Source organism: Choloepus didactylus, chromosome 2 (genome assembly GCF_015220235.1).
Source record: "Choloepus didactylus isolate mChoDid1 chromosome 2, mChoDid1.pri, whole genome shotgun sequence".
Taxonomy (NCBI): domain Eukaryota; kingdom Metazoa; phylum Chordata; class Mammalia; order Pilosa; family Megalonychidae; genus Choloepus; species Choloepus didactylus.
Window position 1 is genome coordinate 44573776 of NC_051308.1, and position 15067 is coordinate 44588842.

General features: G+C 37.9%; 1 protein-coding gene across 1 annotated transcript in view; it reads left to right on the forward strand.

Annotated features, from left to right (window-relative positions):
* Positions 1 to 15067, forward strand: part of USH2A (usherin) — an 891077-nt gene that overhangs the window by 661718 nt on the left and 214292 nt on the right. The window contains 1 exon segment of the mRNA XM_037823757.1: positions 14097 to 14306. Within this exon segment, the coding sequence (XP_037679685.1) occupies positions 14097 to 14306 (210 nt within the window).

A 15067-nucleotide genomic window follows, 5' to 3' on the forward strand; every position in this document is an offset into this window, starting at 1 on the left:
AAAAAAATCTGAATCCACCATGGAAATATGTATTGTAATCATTTTTATACATATAACTCAAGATCTGGCAAATGGTTGAATCAAAATTTTTAGAAAGTTGCCACATATTGAGAACTATCTGATTTGGAAAGGCCCAATTAAAATATTTTATTTTATGAAAGAAAAATCTGCCCACGAGCATAATAATCATTATATAAGAATGATGTAATACTGCTATTGGTCGAGCAACAGTATCCACTCGATTTTTATCCAGCCTTGAGTTTTGTTGCAGCCTCAGAGAGAAATGCCTCTATTTCATTTAAGATTTCTGTGTTAGCTTGCCCTGATGTTATGTGGTATCACTTGTGAGTTAAAACCAGTCTTTGGTGACATTAATTATAAATTTAAAATCAGTACAGGTTATACTGATATATGTCACTATAAAATAACCCACTTTTTACAAAAGTCTATCACTTCTAAGTTTATTACAAGGTCCCAGGCTTCAAATGATCTGTGTCACCTGTATTAGGATCTCCCAAACCATTTTAATGGAAGAATATAAGTTAATTGATGCCTATGATTACTCTTTGAAATACCTCTGGGGAAAAATATCAAGTTGTAAGCTGGAGATTAGTTTTTATGTATAGTATATTTTCACTCCTTTCCTGCTTCCTCGCTGCTCCACCTTCACCTACTGGTTCATCTTAAAAGTCTATCTGTCTGTAAAGGTGAATGCTTTCCCCACCTCAGCTAACATTTGAATACTTCTGTTAAGATCTCACTGCTGAATTTTCACCAATATTAAGTCCTTTATGTTATAATTGCATGCCTGAAGTAAGCTTGCTTATAAAAACTGACAAACCTAATAGATCTGAAGCAGCTCACTGAAGTTTCATTACCTTGGTAATCTGAACCTCTGACCTTCTGGATGTAGGTAATGCAATCTGCTGTTATTTCCATTCATAGATTAGAAATTTTTCAGATAACTATTTGTGAGCACAAAGGTTAACTTTCAGAAGAGGGCCATCACTCTGAAAGCTTGTTGCATTATCATTTTCTTCCCTTTGTGCATCCTGCTGTCCTAAGTAAATTAACTAGTCACTCCTCTCTGAAAGGGTCATCTATTTTGGGGGGATTTTAATTTTAAATTTTTCTCTTGATTTGTAGCATAAAATTGACACATAGTCTGATATGCTAAAAGGCACAAAACTACAGGTTGAAAGTACCTTGTGTTTGAGAGTCACATGAATACCTTTATAAATAATTGCTTGTTTAAAATTGCCTTTAAAAAACAATAAAATGTATTTTTGCAAACATAATCCTTTTTTCACTATGACCCTCCACATGTACACATCATCTTGGTAGCAAAATGTTTCCGGCAAAATTTTACCAACCACAGAGTAACAGGGATAACTTAATTGAAACTCAGAATTTTTAGAGGGGCCAGTTTTACACATTGGCATCATTTATGTGATGTGATTTGAGGCAAATTCATACACCTTCCCCCATCCCTGTCACCAATCCCTGCATTTCTTCCATTTAATTTTTTAGGGCAGATATTGCAAACTGGCAACACATTGGCCATACATACCTACCCATTCTCCATGGGTTGACTGCAATTTGCCGGTATTTAACAATCAGAATATATCACATAAAGATGATTATTTTTTAATTCACTTGAAAAATTAAATGGTTGGGTAAAATTATTCTTACATTGTTGGAGGGAAACTATCAGCTGGCACTCAGGGATGGCTGTCCCTTTAGGCAGATCACCCACCTGCCACCTGACCCAGTCCTTACCTTCCTGATCCCCATAGAGATTTGAGGTTCTTCTCCCTGCTTTATATAATAAAACAAAATACTTCTGCCTAATGAAACACAGTGAAGTTAAATTATATTGGTGATAAAAACCAGATTTTTATAGGAAGAGATACGAAAACAACTTCACTTAAATTATTCACACACTACTCATAAAAGCCCTATGAAATACAAATTGATGCATATTAATTTACCCAAAATTATAGTTAGTAAATAGAAGTTCCCAAGCTCAAATGTAGGACTCAGGCCTCAAATTTTCTGCCATTTCTCATTAATTTAGCCTTAATGATTATTAGCACTTTAGCCAGAATGATTTAATAAGATCTTTCCCGTTCTGACTGCTCACTCTAAAATAAAAAGGCAAAATAAGAAAATACCCACAAGAGAAAGCAATGGAGAAGCAGAGCTTCTAAGCTGACTCACTAAGAGGGCAAGGCCAGTGACAGTCAGGAAAGAAAATGCTGGAGCTAGTGAGAGAAGGTATTAAAAGAGGAAATGAAAAATCTTCCAAATGTTGTCCCCTTTACAATCTAAGAGCTCACCCCAACCTTTGTATTTTCGTATCTTCTATCATATAATCCTCCTTGTTTTTGCCCCTTCTCTTTCCATCCTCCCTTTCTCTTTTTCTCCCCTCCCTCCTTCTTTCTCTCCCTTCCTTCCACAAACATTATTTATCACTTTCTTTGTCCCTGGCACTGAGAATACAAAGATGAATGACAAGACTCCTGCATTAGAAGATCTCAGTGAACTCCCTGGAAAATTCATAAAGTATGAACATATCATCATTAAGAGAGTAAGTTTAAATCCACAGAAATACATCTGCCTCATTCTGATCTCTTAATCAGAAACCACCAGATTTTATAACTACAATTTCTGACTCTGTTTGAATTTATCTTGTGCAGGTGGCAATACATATAAATAAGTCCATATCTCACCTCTTCTAAAAACACCCTTCATTGTTAGCTCACCTCCTCCCTTCACTCTCTTTCCCATCACTCCAGTTATCAAAGCAAATAGACCACATTTGCCCTTCCTCCCATCTCATCTCCTCAGCCTTTCATTTGTGCACCTATTGTAATCTGACCTTCTTCCCCTGGACTCAACCTATATGGTTCTCTTGAAGTCATGAATTTTCACCTAATTACCCAATCCAGTGCTCTCTTCTCAATGCTGATGTACCATCTCTCTGTGGTAGCCAACACCATGAACAAGCCCCTCCTGACTGAGGCACTCCCCTGTGGATCTCTACTCTCCTCCTACCTCACTGACTACTCCTTCTCATCATCCCTGGGGCTCTTCTCAAAGTTCTTCTTGTCTTCCTTTTATACCCCATTTTTCTCCTACTGGTGATTCCATCTCAAGATTTCAAATTCTACTAGCTAGGAAAATGGCAAACCTGGATGAAGCCATGTGAACAAATGATTCAAAGAATAGGCTTTGCAATCAGGGTGACTTAAGTTTGAATCCCAGTTCCAATAGTTTCCAGCACTATGACCTATAACACATCCTTTAACCTTACCATGTCACAGTTTCCTAACCTGTAATATGGAGAGACCAATAATAGCTGCCCTAAAATGTTGTAAGAAAGATTAAAGTAAATAATATATGTTTAACACCTAGTAACCATTTAGTATTGGTATAAAGTATTATGCCATCTCTAAAATGCCCATTGAGTTTTCAACAATGGTGTTACAAAGATGAAACCAAACAGGGAAACCATTTCTAAAATGAGCACTTTATAAAAACTGGGTACATAAATATGCAAAGCATTCAGGTAAAAAAATATTTCTACAGGGAATTGAGGTATGTAAAGAAGATATGTAGCTTTATAATTAGCTGAGGGCTAAAAGTAGAACTTAGTGAATCTAGTCACAATGGTAGAAACTGCTAAGTATTACATGGTATCCATTCTCCTCTTTTTCTTTGAGTGATGTCCACCAATCTAGAGACTACATTTACAAGCCTCCCTTGCAGTTAGTTGTGTCCATGTTCCAGTGTTTGTACCATTGGAATGAAAAGGAAATGGTGTGTGTCCTTTGGGTCTTAGCTATAAAACACTGGGTGTGTGCCTACCTGTTCTCTCTTCTCCCTTCCCAAGAACTGGAAAGTGGACATGGCAGTTTTATAAGTTTTCCAAAACATCTGCAGCAACTCCACTCAGCTTCTGAAACCTACTGCAAATACTGCAGTAACTTAATTCGATTCAATCCCCACCCTAACTACCCAGAGCTAGGCCAGACCCCACAGGATAAGGGCAACCCTCTACAAAGTTCCTCTTCAGGCACCAGTGCCAAGTTTGAAGGGCCCAGGCCACTTGCATTTCTGACCAACTGGCTACAAATTTGGGGGTTCCCACCACTCTCTCAGGTTCCACAATTCACTGTAATGACTCACAGGACTCACTGGAAATGCTATACTTAAGATTATAGATTTATTATAGTAAAAGGATACAAATAAAGAAAAAGCAAAAACAAGAGACACAAAGGCCTCAGATACAAGCTTCCATGTCCTCTCCACATGGAGTCAGAATGTGTCACCCTCCTAGCATAGCAATGTATTTTCTCAATCATGGAAGCTCTCCTGGGTTTTGAGGATCCTGAGTTTACCTGGGCCTCAAGTGTCCCAAGTTTATATGGGGTTTCATTATGTAGGCATGATTGGTAGAGTCAATATCCACATTGTAGAACTAAACATGAAGCTGCCCTCCCCTCCGGGAGGTCAGTGGGGCGGACTGATATGGGCTGATGTGATGTGATCCAAAGCCCAGCCTCCTAATCACATGGTTGGTCTTTCTGGTGTGGCCAGCCCCCACCCAAAGACTGCAGGTGGGCTGGCCACACCCTGTTGCTATCAGGTATAGTCCTGGGACCAGCCTGAAAAATGAAAGATGCTCCTATCCCAGGAAATTCCAAAGATTCAAAGATTGCTTCCCTAAGGGAAGCGGGGGGCAGAGACAGGGACAAATACCAGCTAAGGTTTTCATTATGCTAGGGTGTAACAGTCATGGACAACACCCTAAGAGATCCAGACTCCCATGAGAAAAGAAATCTCCCTGCCATTCTCCCTGCCAATCTGGTTCACTCACCCTGGGTATTATGAAGGATATAAATTAATTTTTTTTTTTTTTTTAATTTAAGTCACTGTATTTTGGGCCTTCTCAGTTACCTCAGTCACTTGTTGCCCATATCAACTCACTTAAAGAGCATGGATTAGCTATCCTGTTTTTATAGGCAAACATAGAATGATGAAAATTAACACATGAGCTATTGCCTTTAAATTCAACTTTCTCTGGTAGTTTACTGACAAGAGCTGAAATACAATGAGAGACTGAGGTAGCTGAGGAGTAACCAAATACAGGTACTTGTTTTTGGCTGATGCATAAACATGAACTATCTTGTGAAAAATAAGGAGTCTGGGCTCTATCATTGCCAAGAAGAGGCTCTTCCTACTTCTTCCTGTGAGCAATATTATCCTCAGTCAGAGTAAAGAATCTTCTCCAGAAGCAATTTTGATATGCTCAAATTTTTGAAGAAGGACTTAGTTGGCACAGAGTTCTTCAACATAAAATTTGGAAAGTTGGACCCTGATTTTTTGAATCTGTGAGCAAGATCAACACCCTCTACTTAAGGAACCTTAACTGAGTTCTTCCAGGTTTTCACATATGAACAAAATTACCTCCCAATGAACCTGCCAATGAGAGATTGCTGAAGGATTCAATCCTAGAACCCCCAAAATTAGGAGATCTATTGAATGGAATCATTAACTGTAATCAGTTTAGCTCTGGGGTGGACAAACGTTATGTAAAGGGCCAGATAGTAAATACTTTGGGCTTTGCAGGCGTTACAGTCCCTGTCACAACTACTCAGCTTTGCAGTTGTAGTGTGAGAGCAGCCCTAGACAATCCTTAGACAAATGAATGTGGCTGTGTTCTAATAAAACTTTTGTTAGACACTGAGCTTTCAATTTCATATAATTTTCACATATCTCAAAATAAGTCTTCTTTGATTTCTTTTTTCTCAACCATTTAAAAATGTAAAAATGATTCTTAGTTTGTAGGCTGTTACAGAAACAGGTGGCTTGTTGGATTTGGCTCACACGCTGTTGCTTGTTGACCTCTGATACAGAAGCTAAAGTTCTAGAGCACATAACTGATGTTGAGCTGTTCTTTATAAAAGTAAGCCAAGAAATTATCTCTAACCACATTCCCAGACCATGTAATGAGCGTAGTCTGCTATTACAGATATACTTTCAACTTGTCTATCTAAAAACTATTTCTAATTTATTTGGGAATCCATTACAAAGGAAAAGGACCTGCTCTATTTTTGAGAGCTTTTTCCTGCTAAGACCAAATTTCTGGCCAAAAACTGGAGATCATCGCCAACAATAGGATTTAGCAGAAAATATCATTTTTAGAGCTTACAACATTCTTCAATTTACCGAGGTTAATCTGATATGCTATAATTAGAGTGGTACCTGTTCAGAGAAACTTATATGGTCTACAAAACATAGGTTACACATAACAGGATTTGAATATCTGAGAAAATATTTCATCCCAGTTTATACATATTTAACATAATCTCAAAGAAATCCCCATTCCTTCCTATTGCTTCAAATACAAACTAGTATTCATGCCTTAACTCCAAATTATATAACACTTCCTCAAACATTCACACTTTAATGTTTGCCACACGAACTCTGTAAACTCAAGAAGTCCTAAATGAAGTAAGTTCCAAAACCTCCATCCCATAATACTTCCTATGTTTTCTAACTTGTTTAATGGGCTTCACCAAGACACCAAAACCTAAAACCTAAGATTTATCTGTGACTCTTCCTGCTTTCCAACCTTTTCGACTTCCCTTGTGTCATTTAAGGACCTCGGCTTCTTCTGTATAGTGAATCCACCATCTCCTAGTGCCTTGGAGTCCTCCTCTAGATGGGAAAGATAGAGACAAATGGTCAGAGTGACCAATCACCCTTTAACATCTCAGTCCAAAAATGGCACAAACCTGTCACATGACCTTGCCTAGCTACAAGGGGGCTAGGAAGTGTAGTCAAGTTGTCTGACAAAACAAGAAAAGCATGGGTGCTGGAGAGTGGAGGAGTCTTGGTCATACCTTTTATCTTCTATAGTGAGCTTTAAAGTTTAACTGCTATTTATAATTCTATGAGTAGTTAATGACATCATTCTCTAATTTTCCACATCTTTCTATTTGATGTATTATAAAGAATTTAATGTACTTTACTTTTCTTGCCCTTCTCACTTGCCATTTTCAATGCTTGATTTATAAATTATTATTATATAATTATTTTACACAGTTGTTTTCTCTCAATGGTTTTAATTTTTATCTTCATTTCTTAAAACTTTCCCACTCTTGTATTCTGGATTTTGATTCATGGCTTTATCTTCTGAAGAGTATTATTTGAGAATTTTATCAGGAAAGATAAATAAGTTAAATAAGTTAGTTGTATATTATCTTAATTTTTGCCTATATGAGAAAGTCTCTGTGCATAAATACTGATTAAACATATATAAAATTCTTGGATCAAAATAGTTGCCCTCCAAAGTGGTAGAAATTGTTCCATTTTCTTCAGACATTTAATATTGCTGATGAGAAGTCTGAAACCTGCGTGATTTTTTTTTTCCTTTATAGAGGATTTTTAAACTTTCAGTTTACCTTTGAACTGTCATTATGTTCCATAATATGTCTACATTGGGTCTATTGTCATTATTTTGCCCCAAATTTTATTAGTCTATTCAGTTTGTAGACATAAACCTTCATTTTAGGTAAGGTTTTATGGGGTTATTTTATATGTGATTATTAATCACATTAATTATACATGTTAATTAGATTTTTTACATACTCTGTCCTGAATGTCTATAATTTGGATTCCATTGATTTCTTCTTATTCACTTTCCTCTTCATTCCTTGACATTGTGCATTTTTAACTCTGGTCTTTTCTACTTTCAATTTAGATTTTAATTCCGCCATTGCCTTTTAAATTTCCTTGCTTTCCTTTTCTATGTAAGCTATATCCCTTTGCATCTCTGCCATCATGTTGGTTTTTTATGATTCCAGGCACCTGTTTCATGGAGACTTCTTTTTCATAATAACAAATCCTTTTTGTTATTTTTGAGAACATCTTGCAAATGTCTTATAAAACTTCAGTCTTGTTTTCTTAGAAGTAATATACAAAAAATAATAATTCTGCTTTTGAAGATTCTAGACAATATTTCCCTTTTGCTATGAAGAAGCATTTTAATTTTTGTTTTACTCTATAAACAAGGAGAAACATATTCAGGCCCAGCTTTTGCCAGTAGACAGGAAGGATGAAATTTACTTGGCTCCTCCTACTAGCTGCTTCAATTTTAATAGACTTCCTCTCTCAGAGGTAAACTCAAGGTCAGTTGCCTTTAATTTTGTGCTGGTCTGATGACCTCTTTCTTTGACAGTTCACTGACTTAGGAAGAGCCCATTGAAGTTAAAGACCTTATTTGAACAATGAAAAAGCTTACTCTATGCATGCACTGCTCCCAGGACATCTCTGTAATGACTAGGAATACAAAGATATAATGTGTTTCTACCTTTTTCCTGTGTTTTGGACTGTCAGTCGGAATGCGTAAATGCATGAAGAAACAGAAGTGTTTATGTAGATGTTAGCAAGAGACAGGGCAGTGCAGAAATCTGGCACTTGTTGCCCAGAGATGCTGCCAGCTTTCTGATCACAATAGCCTCTATATCGTAGAGTAAGACATAAAAAAAAAAAAAAAAGGGATTGAATCACCATCTTTTCCTGTCTTCTTTGGGACAATAGGTTCTGTTCTACTTCAAAGGGGCTGATGTATAGTATGTGACTGAGAATGAGCATTTAATGGGATTTCATCCAGACATTGACATATGATCCTTTCCCACATTCCAGTATTTTTGATGTATCTGCATGGCTATATTAATGGGAACTTGGTAGAAGAGATATCAGGTACATATAATAACCCAAGTAAAATCCATTGATATTTTTTAGTAGAATTTCAAAACATTTTCTTTAATATTTTATTTTTAGGGCTTGAATTTCTAAGTGGCCTGCTCACTTACACAGAAAACAGAACATGAACTTCAAATGTAGGTCACTTTCCGTAATACCTCAGCTGCCACAAATTGAATAGTAATATCGTAAGTCAACAGAAAATGGGTCTAATGACAGAAGGAATTTTCACCCTCATACCACCAGTGACTTTGCTGTATTTGACTCCTATTATCCTTTGGGACAATATTAATGAGTATGAATAATCAGTTCCTTGCCAGTCCTTAACAATAATCTCATTTTTTAAATGCACTTACATTTTATTGCATCAGAGAAAGGTAGCATCTCAATCCCCAGAGTTTTCCAAATTAATTGCTAAAGTTCTCTTAATATAAACTCTTCTAACTCAACAGTTTTTCAACTATTGCTAGAGATAAAATGAAAGTAGTAGTGTGCTTTGGAAAAAAAAAGTAACTGAATTTCAGTTTTTATGCAAGACTCCCAACCTTAATGAAAAGGGGGTCCTTAAAAGATAGTCATACAGTTCCAACAGTCATACCCTTTACATGGCAATATGCTGAGATCTCCATATTAGAGATATCACACATCAACGACCAAAAAGAGAACATTGCCACCCTTTTCTCCCAATCCTTAGACAGTGGTGCTGAACTATTTCTGATGCATGATTTTGCATGCAAGTTCAGGGGCCATATTTACCAACACTCCACCCCCTGACAAAATCCAAGATAGTATTTCCTGCTTAAAGCCTTTAAAAATAATATTGATATAAAGAGTCCGGTATACTACCTTTTTTTTGTTTGTTTGTTTCTCATTTTATTTTTATTATTATTATTTTTTTAATTTAATAAATTTTATTTTGAAATAAATTCAGTCTTACAGGAAGAGTTGCAAGAACAGTACAAACCTCATACATAGAACTCCATCATACCCCAACCCCCCTCCCCCGATACCCCAGTCCACCACCTTTAACATCCTGTCACACCACTATTTCTTTCTTTCCCTCCCTCTCTCCCTCCCTCCCTCCCTCCCTATCATCCATCATCTATTGCTCTGTCCTCTGAACATATGAGAGCAAGCTGCACATATCTTTGAAGAAACAATATAATTCACATATACTTCTCCCATGGACAAGAACATTCTTTTATGCAATCTCATTAAGCTCAGCTAGGAAGTTCAAGAAATTCAACATTGATACAAAGCTTGCATTCTATATTTCCTTTTGTGTGTGTGTGTGTGTGTGTGTGTGTCCCATCTGTGTCCCTTTGAGCCTCCTCTCCTCCATCCTCAGATCCCATCCAGGATCATCCTTGGCATTTAGTTGTCATCTATTTAGACTGCCTTTTTTGTTTGTTTGTTTGTTTGTTTTTCAATTGTGGAAACATATATATAGCCTAAATCTTCACATTCCACCCCCTCCCTAGCATTCCATTAGTGGGATTAATCACATTTAGAATGTTGCAATGTACCACCTTCCCACCATCCATTTCTAGAAGTTTCCCTTCACCCCAAACAGAAACCCTACCTTCATTTCTTAACTCCCCATTGCCCCTTCCCCCACTTCTCATAACCCATACTCTACTTTTCATCTCTATGGTCATATTCTCTGATACTTTCTTTGTGTTTACCATGGGGCTTAAATTTAACATCTTAAATCTATAACAATCTTGTTTTTCTTTGATACCAACTTAACTTCAATATGACACATAAATTATGTTCCTATACTCCATCATTCCCCCCTTTATGTAGTTCTTGTCAAATATTATATATTTTACATTGAGTCCAAAACCACTGACTTGTCATTAGAGTTTATGTGTTTTATATCCTGTAGGAAGTAAATAGTGGAGTTATAAATCAAAAATACAGTAGTATTGGTATTTATATTTACCATGTGATCTTTACTGGAAATCTTTATGTCTTCATGTAGTTTCAGTCAATTGTTTAGTGTCCCTTCCTTTCAGCCTGCTCAACTCCCTTTAGCATTTCTTATAGGACTGATTACTGGTGATGAAGTCCATCAGCTTTTGATTATCCAGGAATGTTTTTATCTCCCCCTCATTTTTATCCTCCAGGTGTTTGTGAATTCTCCAAGTCTCTGATGGTTATTGACTTCTATTTGTATTCCACTGTGGCCAGAGAATGTGCTTTGAACAAATTCATTTTTTTTTTTTTTAATTATTGAGGCTTGTTTTTATGTCCCAGCATAAAACAACATTCTGGAGAAAGATCCGTGATCACTAGAGAAGAATGTGTGTCCCAGTGACCTGGGATGTAATACTCTATATATGTCTGTTAAAATTTTCTGTATGTCTCTCTACTTTTTTTGTTTCTCTGTCGGTAGGGCTCCCTTTAGTATCTAAAGTAGGGCAGGCAGGTCTTTTATTAGCAAAATCTCTCAGCATTTGTTTGTCTGTGAAAAATTTAAGCTCTCCCTCAAATTTGAAGGAGAGTTTTGCTGGATAAAGTATTCTTGGTTGGAAATTTTTCTCTCTCAGAATTTTAACTATGTCATGCCACTGCCTTCTCGCCTCCATGGTGGCCACTGAGTAGTCACTACTTAGTCTTATGTTGTTTCCTTTGTATGTGGTGAATTGCTTTTCTCTTTCTGCTTTCAGAACTTGCTCCTTCTCCAGTATTTGACAGTATGTCTTGGAGTGGGTTTATTTGGATTTATTCTATTTGGAGTTTGCTGGGCATTTATGCTTTGTGTATTTATATTGTGTAGAAGGTTTGGGAAGTTTTCCCCAACAATTTCTTTGAATACTCTTTCTAGACCTTTACCCTTCTCTTCCCCTTCTGGGACACCAATGAGTCTTAAATTTGGACGTTTTATTTTATCTATCATATCCCTGAGATCCATTTTGATTTTTTCCATTTTTTTTCCCCATTCTTTCTTTTGTTCTTTCATTTTCTGTTCTGTGGTCCTTGAGGAGGCTGAGTTGTTGTTCAGCTACCTCTAATCTTGTATTATGAGTATCCAGAGTCTTTTTAATTTGGCCTGCAGTTTCTTTAATTTCCATAAGATCTTCTTTTTTTTAATTTACTCTTGCAATGTCTTCTTTATGCTCTTCTAGGGTCTTCTTTATGTCTTTTATATCCTGTGCCATGCTCTTCTTCATGTCCTTTATATCCTATGCCATGCTCTCGTTGCCTGTCTGTAGTTCTTTGATTAATTGTGCCAAGTACTGTGTGTCTTCTGATCTTTTGATTTGGGTGTTTGGGTTTGGGGTCTCCATATCGTCTGGTTTTAGCAGCTTGGTGGCATATACTTTATCTATCTAACCAGCAGATGGCTTCCGTGAGTCACCTATTCCCCTCAAGTTAGTTCTTCCCAACTTTGTCTTTGTGGTGTGTGGGGGTCTGACTTTTGTGGGGTCCAATTGGTGTACTTAATTTGGATGTGTTGTCAGTGCTGTCCACCCTGAATGTGGGGTGTGTGTCTGAGCGGTTAGGGAGAAAGGGCAGCGTTAATAATCAAACCTCCCAGGTGTTCCTGAAGATTTAAGGCTGTTCTCTGCTGCTGACCCACAAGTCCTTGGTATTGGCTTAGGTTCCCTGGGATTTCCAAGTGGTTCCCCCTTCCCTGTTGTGCTCTTCCAGGACCTCTGCTGAGGGAAGGCTGCACCACATCACAAGTGTGCGCCGGCCTCCAGGGAAGCCCTGGGATGCTGGGCCGTGCAGGGGTGTTCCCAACCTGCTTCAAAGATGGTTGAATGGGGCGCATTAACTTCCCCCTTTCTGCACAGCACTGCCCTCCCAGCTCCAGGACAATCAGCCATGGGTGTATTAAAGGCCACTGTCCACGGCCAACACTGTGGAATGTGTGCAGTGCTGCAGGAAAGACTCCCTGTCACACTGGGCTTCCTGGCACGACTCTGGGCTGTGGGCCCAGCCCCGGGCAGGAGCATCCCCCGCTTGCCGGGGAGATGGCTGCGAGTCCTGCGGTCCTTTCTCTCTTTGGCTCCCCTTTGCTCCCCTGGGCCTGAGACAGTCAGCAGCAGGTGTGGGAAGGGGTATCCTCCACACCAGACACCAAGGTGTTAGCCCAGCCCCTCCATGCTTCACTGCAGGGCTCTCCCTGTCGTATCTGCAGCTGCTCCCAGGCTTTTTATTTTTTTAAAGAACTAGTCTGTCCCCAAATGCTGACCCATTTCACCACACCGCAGCGTGGCCAAGGGACTTTCAGCCAACTCACTCACTCGTTTCAGAATGCAGACTCCTGGTTTCACCAAATGCATGATCCCTGTAGATTTAGCAAACCTTGTCTGGCTGGTGCTATTCTGGAAGTGGTGTTCTGGGTCACTTTCTGGTTTTTATCCAGTATTTTTCACAGAGGTGTTTTTTTGCCCTGTCTCACCTAGCCGCCATCTTAGGTTCTCCCTCCAATATACTACTTCGTACCTAAGAAAATGTAGTTGATTTTATGTCTTCTTTTTAAAGCATCATTGTGTAAAGATACTGAGAAGCAGACATAGGACAAAGCAGACATTTTGAGGACTGTCCTATGGGAGGAATTGGCAAGAAGAGGAGAAAAAAAAAAAGGACAGGTCTTTGTAAGGATAAGGTTGAGGAACTGAGAATTATATTTGTGAGTTAGTAAATGATCAATTTGGCATCTTTTAAGAGTTTGTCTACAGCTCAGAAATACAGTGAACAAGGAGAGAAGGATAAGAGCCTGATAAAAATTTGAATATCATCTTAGGATCCTACTGAGCCACTCCTTAAGGAAAGCATGCTATGTAGCCCTGCTACATTGACAGTGTACATAAAAGCATATCTATCTAAACATCCTTGTTGGTATCATTTAGCAAATTTTGTTAACATGGTCTCAAGTTCTAGGATCTGTGTCAGGCTATGCCCTTATTTGTCTTAGCATAGACTTCTCTCTAGGATTATGTTACTTATGAACAGAAGTTTTCCCATGTGTTTAGTATTTTTATTTTACTCTTAGTTTCCTTCCCTAAGTGTTATATCAAAGCTTTGAAGGTTAGTTAAATAATTCTAAGTAGCATAAGTAAAATATTAAAGGAAATCTAAAAATTTATTTTCCTATATAAGGTAAGAGACTATTGAATTAATCATGGAATAGGGAAAAATAATCTTTGCTAAAATAATAAAAACTATTACCACCAGCACAAATATTCTACAACCTTTCTTTGTTTTCCATTCTAGAAATCACTAATGTTAAAGTTTATTCTCTCTTTTTCCCCTGAGAACTTCTCAGATCAGTCATATTTACAGTATACTGTGTTTATTGTTAACAGCTTTTCAAGACCTACAAGGTGATGTTGAATATTATACACTTTTTTGGAGTTCTGCTACTTCAAATGAATCTCTAAAATTTCTCCCAGACACAAACTCTCATGTCATTGACCACTTAACTCCAAACACGGAATATCGGGTTTTTGTCTCTGTCTTCAATGGAGTCTACAGCATCAACAGTGAAGTACTTTATGCAACCACTTGTGATGGGGGTGAGTTCAGATTTTAAGGGATGCTTGGCTTCAGCAATGCAAACGAAATTGATTGATTCTTGTCGGGGTTGAGATCAGTCATCCCTCCATTATAAAATTTCCGGTGTTGGGGGAAGGGGGTTGGGACTAAAATGCTTAAGTGCTCACTGTCATCAAGTGGCAGATCAATAAGTGGTCCCATTGCGACAGCAGCACAAGGCTCTAATAAAGGGATATTAGCCCCGTTTGTTCCTGTTCTTTTCAGTGTATGCTTAGTTTGGAGCTGAGCTCATGCCAATAAATGGTGACATTTAGACACTTTTTTTTCTCTTTCTCTTTCTCTGAAGCAGTATGCTTTTGAAAACAACAACCAAGCATGGTGAGGCCCCTCCCTGAGTCACCAAAATAGTGACTGAGAAAAGGTCTCAGCAACTGAGAAAAGAGTTTCTCAGCCACTAAGAAAAATTGCCTGTGACTCACTTCTAAGCCAGTTAGCAAGGGGGAGGAAGCAAGGGAAGCAACTTGTGAATCTGAAATGTGTTTGGAATGGTCTTTCTAATCTTTTTGGCTTTATAAAGTCTCATTATAAACATTATAATATCATTACCTCTGAAGCAAGTGTTCCAGGTCATTAGCAGAGCACTTTAAATGTGGAACCCATTTCCCTTTGTGGTGCCAAAGGTCGGCACCTTTTGTTTATAAAATAGAATGGATCACAAGGACAATTTTTCAACTAGTTAAGATGGGTTCTTATGATAAAAATAGGTCCTTGCATAGTTATT